This window comes from Microchirus variegatus, assembly GCF_963457635.1.
Source record: "Microchirus variegatus genome assembly, chromosome: 21".
Lineage (NCBI taxonomy): Eukaryota > Metazoa > Chordata > Actinopteri > Pleuronectiformes > Soleidae > Microchirus > Microchirus variegatus.
In genome coordinates, this window is record NC_139822.1 from 2588855 (window position 1) to 2603356 (window position 14502).

General features: G+C 38.5%; 2 protein-coding genes across 2 annotated transcripts in view; both read left to right on the forward strand.

Moving 5' to 3' along the window:
• LOC310942399 (uncharacterized protein) overlaps positions 1-14502 on the forward strand; it is a gene marked incomplete at its 3' end in the record, with an annotated part of 15707 nt that continues 1205 nt past the window's right edge. The window contains exons 1-10 of the mRNA XM_083907779.1: positions 1-80; positions 1904-2005; positions 4376-4510; positions 5989-6307; positions 7060-7295; positions 7415-7615; positions 10079-10136; positions 10511-10669; positions 11693-11761; positions 11850-11913. Coding sequence (XP_083763905.1) covers positions 73-80; positions 1904-2005; positions 4376-4510; positions 5989-6307; positions 7060-7295; positions 7415-7615; positions 10079-10136; positions 10511-10669; positions 11693-11761; positions 11850-11913 — 1351 coding nt within the window. The 5' untranslated portion in view covers positions 1-72. The remainder of the gene's footprint in view (positions 81-1903; positions 2006-4375; positions 4511-5988; positions 6308-7059; positions 7296-7414; positions 7616-10078; positions 10137-10510; positions 10670-11692; positions 11762-11849; positions 11914-14502) is intronic.
• The window catches only part of galcb (galactosylceramidase b), a 23393-nt gene continuing 19481 nt past the window's right edge, over positions 10591-14502 (forward strand). The window contains exons 1-3 of the mRNA XM_083907499.1: positions 10591-10669; positions 11693-11761; positions 11850-11913. The gene's annotated coding sequence lies outside the window, so the exon portion shown is untranslated. The remainder of the gene's footprint in view (positions 10670-11692; positions 11762-11849; positions 11914-14502) is intronic.

Sequence of the window (14502 nt, forward strand, 5' to 3'; positions counted from 1 at the left end):
GCTTTTCCCCGTTGGAGAGCACTGAAAGCAGAGTCGGGACTGAGGGCGGACACGGATTTTGCATTATTGCTCATGGACAGGTTGGTCATCTAATATTAGAAGTACGATGCTGCGCTGTTGTTTTTCCGCTTCCTTCGTACCGCTGTGCAAATGTTCCCGTTGAATGGAGTATGTTCGTGTTATGTTAGGTGTCCTGTCAGCTCCTGTATCATTTTGGTCAGTTAATGCTTCTGTCTGCTTGTCAATGAGTTGGGAATATACCAAGTCAGTATGTCCAACTATAGTGTCCCGTTTCCTTTAATTCTGATTGGAAATGCTGAATCTGCATTTGCATAGTAAACTGTTCCCATTTTCTTTATTGGCATTAGTTTGGAACGTTGAATCAGCATTTCAGCGTTCTACTGTTGTTGTTTTACAGCAGGGCTGAGGGCCACATCACCATAATGGTTACCCTCAAAGGGCCAGATAACTGTCATACAGAATAAATGTAACCAAATATAATGTAAATTAAAGATGACTACTCCGTAACATATTGTTAAATAACTTTCTGTATTTATTACTTATTCAAGTTACAAATATGATGCATTATAGATGTAACCCGGTCTGCGATGTGTGTTTCTTGACAAACTAACAGTTTTAAAAGTCTGTATCTGGTCAGGGCAGACCTGCTCACACACCTTCAGCATGCACTGCTTCAAAAACACACCCTCAGAAAAAAGACTTTGAAGCACGGGCCATTTCTTGGCTTTTGTGAACACATTCTGTTGTGATCACAGACTCAATCTCCATTTCATTCTTCGCATGATGCATACACTCTGTGATCTAGTGCCGGGAAATGTAGTTCATGGTCAACATACGCCTAAAAGCAGCATATACCTATTTTAACACAGATTTTTAAGACCAAGTAATCACTCGCGGGCCACATAAAATAACGTGGCGGGCCACACCTGGCCCCCGGGCCTTGAGTTTGACACGTGTTTTACTGCCAATCAGTATCTTGTTCTCCCTGTTACAGGTAGGGGTTAAGAAGGGTTACTAATAGGGTTTTTATAAATTATTGTCAAAGAAAATAATGACAAGAAAACGAAACCAAAAGACTTTTATGAGGATTGTACAAAGACAATTACAGAGCATATTTATAATGAATATATTTTTTTTAGTTGTTAGTCTTTTTTGCTATGTTTTTTCATCTGCTTTTTCTTACATTGACTTGTCACTGTTTTTGGAAAGGTGCTTAACAAATAAAGCTCACTATTATTGTTGTTGTTGTTGTTGTTATTATGACTAACGTCATTATAACATTGATATTATATTAATATAATAATCATAATATATTTAAATAAAGTCAGGCCAGAAAACTTGTAGACTCATGCTCGGATTATTGAGAACAACATGTTAAAAACAGTTTTAGATGGAGGCAGAGGCACTGAGGTGACCCCGAAAGGGAGAAGCCAAAAGAAGGTGATGAAAATGATGATGTGACAGTTGAAGATCAAACACCTCATTGGAGATTGTGAATTTCAGACACACTGTGTGATGTATATTCCACAGGTGCATGATTGAAGGGAAAGGAGTTAAGAGACACTTTGTTTTGAGTCCGTTTATTTCACTTGGCCGAGTCGGCACGTGTAAAGCATCAAGCAACAGTAGTAGTTGTGTCCGTAATGAGTCAGGGTCTTTCTTCCTAAGTGCTAAAGTTCTTTCACCAAAGTGTGCAGAATTTGGCCCTGTTTTTTTGCCATAACATGGGTAACAAAACATACCACACAGACAGACTGATAAACAATCACCACTGACATGAGATAACATCTTTTGTCGCCATCTTGTTTGTGCAGTGTGACATGACATACTCTACACCAGCCTATCACTGATTTCAACTTCCATCCTTTTTCCCCCCTTACAGTTATGAAAGGTACATGAAGGTCTTAGCCTCCGCGAAGGCTGAAGGCATCCTGCAGTCTCCTCCTCCCCCGTCACAGTCCAGCAATGGCACTGAATATCACAGGTAATGGTGTTTTGCAGAGCAAGCATTTTAGCAAGTGAATCACAACACATTAATTTACATTCTCTGGTCATTGCTCATGTTTATTCTTCGCAAGAGTTATTGATTATGCTTGTTTTATACAGAATTTAAATTACTTATTCATATGGCCATATGCATACTTTTTTTCAAACTTTAATTTGAGTATGAGTATGGAAGACTATGAATGTGTATGAGGATGAACAAACAAGCTGAAAGCTCGATGTGTTATACTATCCTGGAAAAGTATGATTTGCAAATCTGTTCATCTGTTCACCCTTCATGGTAGCAGATATCCAATTACATTTTTATTAATGACATGCTACTTTTTGTTCTGGAGTTATTCTTGTTTTCCAGAATGTGTAACCTCCATAATCAGAACATGCATTAAAGGGACACTGTGTAGTATTTATGGGTTTATATGACCCAAAATCCACTCTTTTATACATATTATGTGCTCCTGCATTGTCTAGTCGCTGTATAATATAGTTTGTTTCATTTTCGTAGTGTTTAAAAAAGTCATGTAAAATAACATGGTTGCGGGCCGCGGTTGCATTGCCACAGCGAGACGCCATGTTTCTACCGGAGCCTGTAAGGACAAACGCGAGAGAACAAATCAAGCGTCGCTTTACTTGTAGCGGAAGTCCCGCCTCCACTCTCTCTGCTTCGTCTGCTACGGCCTCGGTATCTCGCCCTCTCCCTCGCCTCACTAACCTCATCTGCTGACACGGAGAAAGACAACGACGACGTCATTTGACCGGCTGCGGACACCGTAGCGCTCAGGGAAGGGAGGGGGTGAGCAGAGGAGCAGTTCTTTGTTGTAAATTCCAGCCTCTCCTCTAGATGTCACTATAAACTACTTACTTCACCTTTAAGGGTCGACCGATATTTGAGTTTTTTACATGTATCAGCATCGGCCAATTCGCGCATTCGCCTAACTTTTTTTTGTGCATGCGTTGCCCCTCGATCCCTGGCAGAGAGCAGCTGGGAATTTTGGAAGCCTGCTAACAACTACTCTCCATGAGAGTTAATGGTAAGTTTTGAACTTTCAATGTATTTGTGACTGTAACTTAGCTATTTTATTGCCTTACACTTTGAAAGTCTGTCGGTCTCTGCGTCACTCTGAACAGCGAGCAGCCATCAGGTGTGTGTTTCGTTCTCTTTCTCTCTGACATTGAAATTAGCGCGTCAATGTGGGTTTATATAACTCTGTTGGCTGCATACGGTGCAGAATCAGATTATGAACTCCCCGCAACATTCGGTTCACACCAGAGAACATTCTCTCTCTTTGAGCAGTTAACTAAAGAGGTCAGCTCATCTGATGCATCTGTTATTCCCTTAATTGCAGCGCTAAAGCGTCTTCTACACAAAGATTGAGACCAAGGAGTGAAAACAATGACAAGTGCATTCTACTCTTAAGAGTCTGTCAACATGTTTTACTAAGATCTATTCGGATTCCCCGGCACTTCATCGCAACTGTACTCGATCCTTGTCATAATGGTCATTATTTGGATGTGGGGATGAAACTACACATAGAGAAATGTTCCAGTCTGCGTTGCATATGGAGAGCCTGCTTGGAGACGGAGAAGCACATGGCACACAGTGCAGGAGAGAGAACAGCACAGTGCAGGGGCAGTGTGCAGAAATAAAATGCCCATCTGTGTGCACCAGATGTGGGGCATGCACCCTCATTGTCTGATATGTTTGATGAGATGCTCCTAAATAATTGACTAGATTCTTAATCTATTTATTCTTTGTAGCATGAAGCTATTTTTAATTCATTTTATTTTTTTATTTATGTTTCTAATTTTTTATTTTTACATTCAACCTTTTTTTTTTTTAAAAAAAAAGGTTTTTTTTCATGTAGAAAAAAATAAACTGTTTCATTTATAAATTAAACTGAAGATGTAAGCACTCAATAAAAATATACGGAATTTGTTTTTGTTTCTTCCTTTTAAAGAAATGGCTGAAAAGAAGGGCAACCCTGTGTGACAGCACTTTACTGAGCCAACACCAGGCAAGGATTGGTGCAACATCTGCAATTCATTGTTTATATTGTTATATATTTAAATGTTCGACATTGTTTGTTCAAACTGTTTTGTTAATAAATGTTTTGTTTTTGGTTAAATTGAGACGTGTAACATTTGTTATCATTGTGTCATTTTTATCATGTAAATCAAGGGAGAAAAAGCAATATCGGCAGCGGGTGTCGGACATCGGCTATGGCTGATGTAAAAAAAAAAGAAAAAGGAATTGGCATTGGCCATAAAAAAAAAAACCCATATCGGTCGACCGCTAATATGCATCATTGTATATTTATGATTTTTCCATAACGCATGTATGTTTTCTTTTTAGTATAACTATAGACTGGGAGGGTGAAGATGACAGGGGGGACCCCATCTCTGATATAGAAGTGATGTCAAACCTAGAGGAAGACACAGAAAGCTTCGATGAAGAAGACTGTGATACTCCTCCTCCTCTGCGTGTGCGGTAAGTTTTGTCTGCAGTCTGATTCATTTTTGTTTATTCATTTTTATGGCACACAAACAAACGATGAAGAAGTGCATGTAAAATATGAGCTTAATTTTTACAGTGTAAACCAGGATTGCACATGAAATCTTGCACTTAATTAAGTAGAATCTGAGCCCAACATGTTTTTAGAATTTCCAGGTCTGAACCAGAATAAAACAAAACAAATAAAAACACCCTCCAATAACAATATGTAGGCTGTTGAGACATTAAAATAAGTTGATTAGGGGGTGTCAGCGTGGTTTTAGGCCATATTTATTATATTTTTGTTTATAGTTATAAACATTATAGATCTGCTTTCACGCAAAGAGACTTTCCAGCATTTACTAGGTGCTGTTCCACAGTGTACTCGCATCTTGTTGGAACTGTTTTATTGGTGGTGAATTGTCGGTGCATCCCTAAATACAACATCTTTATTGACAAGAACAATATAACTGTAATAATGACATATTTCATAGTGTGACTTGGGTTTCAATCGGCACCTGGACAAGGGGACGCTCACCGATTACATGGAGGCACAGCACCCTTGTTCCCTGGTTTGGAAAAATCTGTGGTCTATTAAAAAAAGAAAAAAAAAGCAATTTAAAATAAATAAACAAGCAATGCTTATAATGCACTGGGGGATTTTTCTCTCACAAACTTGATTACTTTTGCTAAGTCACTAAAACTTCATGTTAGAATTAGTTTCACTTTCACACGCACAATAAATGACAAAAGTTTCAGTTTCAGAAAGCTTTATTTAACTTTATTTAATTATGTTTAACAGTTCCCAGCCATGAAATCAACAACAATTACATAAATAAATCACTGCATTCATAACCATGTGACAGCATCATTACAAGATTCAAGCTGCGATTGGAGCAGCGCAGCGTATGGTCAGAAGGAAACATGCAACTACTGTGACACTGGGAATTTAACAGCCTGATAACATAATTAATGAAAGAGTTTGAGTAAGGGATTGTTTTCCTCTGGGATACAGTATGTGATATCGTTGGCCTGAGGGCATTAAAGCAAATTCACTGTAAAGAACATGGTCATGTTGACTAATAATACAAGTTGGACTTTCTCACAATGTTTAACACTGGTTTTTGGCTCACTGTACCATTTGATGACAGGGCAGAGCCATGATCAGACACATCATCATCATTGTCATCATCATGTCTTGCTCTTGCTTAGGGGCACCCCAGCACTTGGTCTGTCACAGAATTTGAACTGTCAACCCTTAGTGAGTGTGAGAGTTATACTTTCCCACATGTGTGCGGGATATCTGTTGATTATCAAACCAGGGGGGTTTTGGGGGCAGAATATTGAGTATTATTAAGTGTTTTTGTGTATCAATTTTTTTCTATAAAACTAATTGGAAATACAGTTTGTTGACAAAAAGAGATTGACATCGGTTTATCATATTGAATAAACTTACTTCGATGTTTTCAACACAGATCTGACGGTGCCACAAAGACACCACTCCCAGCTGCGGTTATGGAGGAGTCTGTGTGTGATCTTGGAGAGAGTGAGGAACTCCCAATGACTGACATCACATCAGGCCCAGAGTACCAGCTTGTATTATGTGAAGATGACATTGTTGGTGAAAAAGCTTCCATGGCATATGAGAAAAACCTCAGACAACTTGCAGGCTTTCTCAGATTCCCGCTAGAAAAGTGCGAATACAGCGACCCTCTCCTGGGAGTTGAATGTGACGCTGTTCAACCCTTTGACATAGTCATGGAGTCAAGGGGAACTGCATCAACCATTGAATGGGTGAGGAAGCTTTTTATGTAACAACACTGTACTGCATTACACTAGACCCGCCTGGGAGGTCAGGGGTGTGGCAGACTCCCTGTAGTACAACTTTCCAGTCCAATTTGTTGAGTCTTGTTTTGGTCACATCAACATTGAAGGCTGTAATCAAAGAAACCTGCTTGAGGTTGTATGAGGAAGTCTGCTTGTACATGCCCAAATTACAAGAGGATATACTGTATAAATTAGGGCAATTTCCTGGTGAGAAATCACCTCACATGTCCTGTTCCTCTGTTTTAATAATCTCCCTTCCCTCTGCACAATCACCTGACTTTTTTTTTAATTAAGTATGGCCTTAAGCCTTATTTTTGGGGTCACGGCAAATCTCTTTGCTGGGGATGATGTTGTCTTTTCAGAAACCAGTGTAGCAAGAAATGCAGCCAGTCATGTCATCACTATCCTCATTCTTTAGTTGGTGGCTTTGAAGGCACAGCACAAATATTCCATGGTCTTATGTGGCTGCCTCTACAAGGAAATGCAATGGCTCCCAAAACACTGTGGACAAGATGCCGATATGATTTAAAGATAAAAACAAAAAACATCTGTGTATTCATCTACACCTGTTTTCATGTGGACGGTTTCTTATTTTTTAGTCATTCAAAATAGATTGAATTGCTTAGTCTTATATATATATATATATAAGACAAGTTTCTGTTTGTGATGTTGGAATTATGTATGCATAGTTTCTCTATGTTTGTTCATTTCATGCACAGGTATGTTCCAGAGGACACAGCCTTTGGAAGTGGAACTCCCAGCCTGTTTTCAAGTTTGGCATGCAGGCAGGGGACTTCATGCTGGCCACCAATATCCTCCTCTCTGGAAATGATTATGACAAAATAGCACTTCTGTACCAGTACATGAACATGGACATAGTGTCTAAGTCCACTTTCACTGCTGTGCAACATTCATACTGTGTTAACACCATCAAGGAGTTCTGGCAGGAAACAAGGTTGGGATTTATAAACCACCTACATGCAAAAAAAAACACATATTATCTGTTATTAGAGAACTGGAGGTTTTCCTGACTTGTTGATGTGATGTTTGCTTTTTAAACCATTGTCTCACCAGATACAAAAAAGTCTTCAACAAGAAGTTGAAAAAGTATCAGTACATCATCAAGAACCACAAAACCTGCACCGACATCCTCGACCTACAGAGAGCCATTGTTGGGAAACGCTTGGGGTCAGGGAAGACGGTGCCGAGGATGAGGAGGAGGAGGAGTTCCTCCAACCCTGATGATCCAGAGAGTGATAGCCTCATCCCACCTATGTAGGCACTAACAATACAGGAGCTGCTACAGAGGTAAATAAAAAGAATGACCATGACTGAATTTTATTATGTATCAGGCTAAATTCTTTTCAGATAAGAACAATCTGTGTCAATTTAAATGAGGTGCTCAGGCCCACGATTGTGATGATACGACGCCCTGTATCTGGCTGGTGCTGGTCAAAATCTGGATTGGATATCTGACACATACAAATGTGATCCAAAAATCCTATAAATCATGTGCTTTCCTTTGCACAGACTGTAAGAATGTAATTTAAATAAAATTCAGCAACAGCATTTTGGCTTAGTTGTGTTGTTGACTGTTTATTTCTTCCTTATGTTGAAGAAGAATATTTGTTATACAGATAGAGAATAATGTCTTTGAAATTTATGGAAAAAAATCAGAGCCACTTGAAGTTGGCGGCCGTTCTGGGGAACTGGAACCCGCTGGCGGACACGCCTATCCAGAACATCCCAAAGGTGTTCGATAGGTGACATGTCTGGTGAATACGGCGTCATTCAGTTGTGTTGCCACAGCTGTAAACGCTCAACCCAGCACTCAGCATGCCAATGGCACGCTCCCTCATGATTTGTAACATCTGTGGCATATTGACAAGTGACAAAAGTCCACATTTTGGTGTGCCCTTTTATTGACCAGACCATAAGGAGTGTCTGTGTACTTGTCGCGCATATTGACCACCACTCTGCCATGCTCCATGACTCTCGTGAGTTGAAATACTCAATCTGAGATTGTAGTCAATAGGAGTGGCCAAGTGACACTGGACTACTGGGTTTGAGCAAAACAAATCATTCCATAAACAAATGCATCAAGAATCTGAGCAAAATTTTTGTTGAGTATATTTTAGTAGTATTAGTATTTTATTTTATTAAGTGCTTTCTCAGGAAGCAATATTGTTGATGTTATTTGTATTGCTAAAACAAAGAAATGTTTAAAAATTATTGAATCATTAAAATTATTGATATTTTTTGAAGTATTCTTTGTTATCCAAATGTATTTATTGTTTAAAAAATTATGTTCTAGTTATAATTGCACATTTCATATTTTTATTTGATAATTGCTTTCTCGGGAAGCAATATTAAGGTTATTTGTATCGCTAAAGCAAAAATGTTATTTGCACTGCAAATTATTGAAAGAAAAGTGAAATGTTTGTTCTAATATTGATGTTTCTTTCAATAAATGTTATACTTGACACATTGTTACAATTTTGTAAGAGTGCTATTGTATAGAGCTGTATTGGACCCGTATCAGTATCGGGCACATTAAAGTGGGATCCTGCCATTGTAATCGGTTGGGTCAATATGAACTCAATAATTACTGAACATTTATTTACAAATAAAAAGTGCTCATGCACAAAAATAAAACAAATGCTTCATCAGTTTAGCTTAATTTTGAAACTGAAAATCAAGTGTGTTTTTACATAAAAATCAATTCGATCATGTGATACTTTGTTCAAATTTAGAGAGAGAGAGATTTTGTGTGTTTATTTTATGTGTATACACAGCAAAGAATTAGCGTTGACTTGTATGCACACACAGAAGAAGAGAGTGTTTGTGTCAACTAGCTGATCTTTTAGCTTGTTATTTGTCATGTTATTTGCCTCTAGCAGACCAGTTAGAAATAGTTATTTCAACACAGCATTATCTTGAATTTGGTTTCGAGTGATGGGGTGGCACTCCAGTAGATGTGAAATCATTCTCTCAGAGCCACTCATCATGACAGCTTACACCACCTGGAGGGAGAGGGGGTGTGTTACCCCCAAGTTGAGTGTGTTCCAGTTGATAAGAACATGGGCACGAAGGTATCTCGGGCTAGCCATTGCTAGCAATACCAGTCAATAACACTTGATTCTCTCGAACAAGGGCTTATCTCAAAAGCCCGGTGACAATAACAAAGTCGTTTCCAGCGGTCTCTTTTTTTTTTTTTGCCTGTCCAGACTAAAATGCCATCATGAAGTTTTCAAACAAATAGCAGCATTTTAAAACCTGCGCCAAACCCATGGGATAGTGTTGACGATAGGCGTATATCTGAAGCAGAAGAACCAAAAACAAAGTAGCATGGATGTACCCTCAGTTACCACTCATAGTTCGTGCTAATCGTTCTCTTGTCTTTTTCTAGCTGTTGTCTTGAAGAAAGATCTGCGTGGAAGGACTCGCGTTAACTGAACAACACATCACTTATCAATAAGCTTTTTTGTAAATATCTTAGCTGTTTATACACTGTTGTTTTTGCATTATTTTTTCAGAAATACAATAAATACTTGTTGAAAATGATGTTATCATTGTCAGCAAACTGTACAGAAAACTATGAAAACAATAAACTTTATCAAAAATTACGCAGATTTTTTTTCGTTTTAATAAAGCGCAACAGCTTTATACTTGATTGTATATAATAAAGTAAGTGAAGAAGGGCTGTATCCTGTGTTGCTGTACATGTGCCACACACAGGTATGACATCAGTATGAAGGAACTGAAATTCAATGTGAAGGCTAATGGCAAGAATGTGGTGAAAGTTTTGTGACACACACACACACACACATATAAATTAATATTTTATACTAGGATAAAACAGATGGAGAGACCAGTTGGTTGCCACGTTTAACTTCATATTTTCCAGTAGCAAATGCTGGATATAGTGATAAAAATAGAGCTGACCTTTAAGTTTCTTAAAAAAAAAAAAACGTGTACATTAACCATTTTAACATTTTATTGACATTTCAGTCATTAACAATGAAAACGTGTCAAAAACTCAAGAACTGTAAACACAGGTTTGTTATCGTCCTTTTTGCATGTACCCATGGCGCTGTCATGTGACATAACAGCTGTATATGTCATGTGACAACACCTGTCATGTGACTCAGGCTCTCACTCATTCCGCAGTCATTCAGGAAGAGGATGGCGTGGAGAGCAGTGTTCCCCGCGGCTCTTGCGTCTCTCTTAACTCTGGGTGTATGTGTGTCGCCTCTCCCATACCTTCTGGACGATAAAGCGGGACTGGGGAGGGTTTTTGACGGAATTGGAGGCTTGAGCGGCGGCGGGGTGAGTAAAGATGCTACTGCTGCTGCTGCTGCTGTTGTCAGTTTTAATCCACTTCCGGGTTTGACGAAGGTCCACAATTTAAACGGTCCCCCTTAACCTCCTCGGAACTCTTCCTGTGTGATTTAATATTTGTATTATATTTCTTTTTTCCCCCACTCAAATTATATTTAAAATTGTGTAAACATACAAATCCTCATGTAAACAGAATTACAATTTAGTTGAAGGTCCGTGTTGGAAAAAGCTCCAAATAGAGCCGTTGTGTACTAAAGTTGTAATAAAATGTCTTGCAAATTAGGGTATTTATGTCAAAGTTAAATGAAAGAACAACTGTGTAATAAAGTAAGAGAAACAAAAACTACAGTAAAAAATATATTAAAGGGATAAATAAATTAAATATTTAAAAGGGACATAAACAGGCTTTCCAACGGTATAAGATTTATTGCCAAGAAGCATAAAGAAATAATCGATCACACACAAATTTCCTTACTTTTTGTGCTAAGTTTAGTATAGTTTTTCATAGTCAGTAATAATTTATTTTAGTCTGCCTTGCCAGTATTTGAACAATGACTGTTGGACCCAAGATTTCAAAGATTTTGCTATCGGTGTGCAGGTAACAGGACTGATTTGATCACTTGACTTGATAGACCAGTGCATTGATTGTATAGAAAATGTGGACATTGTCTTCTGGTTTGCTGTAGGAGGCTACGGTGGCAGGATAAGGTCAAAGGTTAAAATAGTTGGTCATCACGGTTGCAGAGATTGTTGGGTAACTGCAGATGTTGAATGCATTGCCGAGTTGCAGAACAGGTCAGGTGGGTAAAACCGTGTAAAAACAGCTTTTAATTGCCTGCTAGTATGCACGCCTCTTTTCTCTGTCATTATGATTTCGAGCCCTTGTAGCCTCTCATGACAGTTCATGAGGGTTCAGAGTTTCAGGGTTGATATCTGGGTGATATTATAACTGGCACAACATCGTCATCACGGCTGGTCGTGAAGGTAACGTTTCGTCTCTGACTCCTCCAGGCAACGTCTCGGTTACTGGTGAACTATGCAGAGCCGTACCGCAGTCAGATACTGGACTACCTGTTCAAGGTGAGGCCTGATAATGTGATGTCAGTCATTGCTACTACAGCTCAGTATATGTGGAGACTCATTGCTCCGTCTGTCTTACGGTTTTCAGCCTAATTTTGGAGCCTCTTTGCACATACTGAAGGTGGAGATTGGAGGAGATGCTCAAACTACTGGTGAGTGACGTATGCTACATTTATTAATATTTCTAGCTGAATTTAAAGTCACTCACTCAGCAAAAGGCAGGTACGCCCTGGTACGCCCTGCAGGTCGCCATTCTATCACAAAAACACACTCACTCACTCATTTTCTACCGATTTATCCTCCAGTATTAAATCAAATTCAATTAAATTCAATTAAATTCAATTCAATTAAAGGTGCCATATGTAAGAATGTGACCAACAACAGTTACTACATTCAAATTCAAAATACAGAGGTCTTTCAGGTTTCGTTTTCTGACGTAACTGGCAACCCGTATTTGCTGGGCAGCTGAGACTCTACTGACTGCAATGATTGGTAGACGGCATTAGGTGGCGCCACATGCCAAAACAGGATTTCAAAACATAAACATGATTTGCAGTCTGCAAAATATTTTTTTTAATGCAAATATTTTGGCTGTACTGTTGTTGGTGGTGAGTTCAGTTTGTTATATGAACATTATTCCTGAGTCTCTGTGACATATTAGGAGGATTTTATGGCCAGTTGCTTTAGATTTATTACATAATACACCTTTAAATTAAATTAAATTAAATTAAATTAAATTAAATTAAATTAAATTAAATTAAATTTAATTAAATTAAGGGCCATCCTTAACACATTATTTTTGTGTTTTGTTTATTTATTTCAAACCAAATTAATGAAATGTGTTTTATGTTTTTATTGTAAATGACCTTTGACGTTTTAATGTACTCTTTGTACTGAAAGGTAAGTGGGGGACATGATGAGAATGTGTTTATGTATTTGCTAGATAAAACAATGAATAATAAATAAAATCAGTACCCTACTTTTCATGTTCTAAGTACATTGTCATAGTTTTTGTTTTGTTCTACAAACCACACGTCTCCAATCAAGCCCAGAAATGACTTGAGTTTGTGCAACTGTAGAATAGATCTGATAAGGATTCAGGTTTATTGTTTAAAAACGAAATGTATTTTCAATATCGAAACGTGTACATTTGTGGGGTATGTTTTGCGTATTTTTGCCAGGCGGAACACGTTTTGTTTTGTTTTGGTGTCCAGTCGTGTCATTTTCGCGCCGCGCACTTGAAAGTGTTTCATTTTACGTCACGACTGACGGTCGACGATGACGGAGGCAAAGAGGAAACCACAACAGCGGCGAAGCTTCAGCGGAGAGACGGCCGCGGACGCGGTGTTAGTATGGCTGAAAACGCCATCAAGCGGCCACGAAAAGTTTCAGAAGTGGACTCTACGCTGAAAAAGAAGCCTAAGCGCACACCAGAAGGAATACAATCTAAAAAACAAAGCGACCGGGAGCGAGGACAAACGCGGGTAACACTTGGTGTAGCTTTCCCCCGTTGGAGAGCACTGAAAGCAGAGTCGGGACTGAGGGCGGACACAGATTTTGCCTTATTACTCATGGACAGGTTGGTCATCTGATTTGTTAACCTCCACGTATTGTATTAACATACTATTCTGTCATTCCTTTACTGCTATAGCTGTGCTAATGTTCCCGTTGTTGGAGTAGCTTTAGCTTATTTTATCTCTTCTGTCAGCTCTTGTATACTGATTATTGTTATTAATAATGAGTTGGGAAGGCTAAGTCAGCATGTCAATCTGCAGTGTTGTTTACATTATTGTTATTATAGGTTGCAGATGTAGCTTTTCAAACGATAGCGCTCCCGTTTCCTTTGTTATTGTTATTATTTGAGAATTAGTTGAGTCTGCATTGACACCTATGTAGTTACTGTTTTCTTGCTTATTGAGAATGCTAAATCAGTATTACTGCAATAATTGTTATTGCCAGTCAACATTTTCATTCTATAATGTGTCTTTTCTTAACAATGAGTACATATTTTTCTTCTGTACCTTTTTGGTCATCGTCTGCTCGTATTTCAGACAAATTCAATTTGTCCACCAAACTGTTAGGCATGTTTCTGTCCATATTATTTGTTCCACGTAGCAGTTTTAATCATGTGTGAATTTGATAATATTGTTGCAGACGTTTTTGGGAGGTTTACTGAGAGGACAGTGAAAATGCCATTCAAAAGACATTTGAAACAGGGAAAATATTATTTTTGGTTTGATTCAGATGAAACATCTAAGTGAAGATGGTGACCACTGTGCAAAAAAGTGTGTGTCCATGACACTATTAAATTCAATTGAATTGAAATGATGTGAGAAAAGAGTTGAGAGACACTTGAGTCTGTACTTCAAGTATCAAGGGACAGAGTTTAAATCACTTTATGAGTCTCTGATGAGTAAAAAAAAAGGGTCAGAGTTCTTCTCCTCAAGTCCTACCATTGCTCTTCCACCAAAGTCCAGAGAATATGGCCCTGTATTTTCTCCCTAACCTTGCTAAGAACACATACCAGACAGACAGGTCTATAATCGTATTTGTATAACCTGACATGATATATTCTAAACCGGTCTCGTAATTATTTAACTTCCATCCTTTTTTTTCCTCTTACAGTTATGAAAAGTACTCAAAGGCGTCCACCTCAATGAGAGCTGAGGGTAACCTACAGTCTCCTTTTCTCCTGTCACAGTCCAGCAATGGCAGTGAATATCACAGGTAGTGTGTGTTGT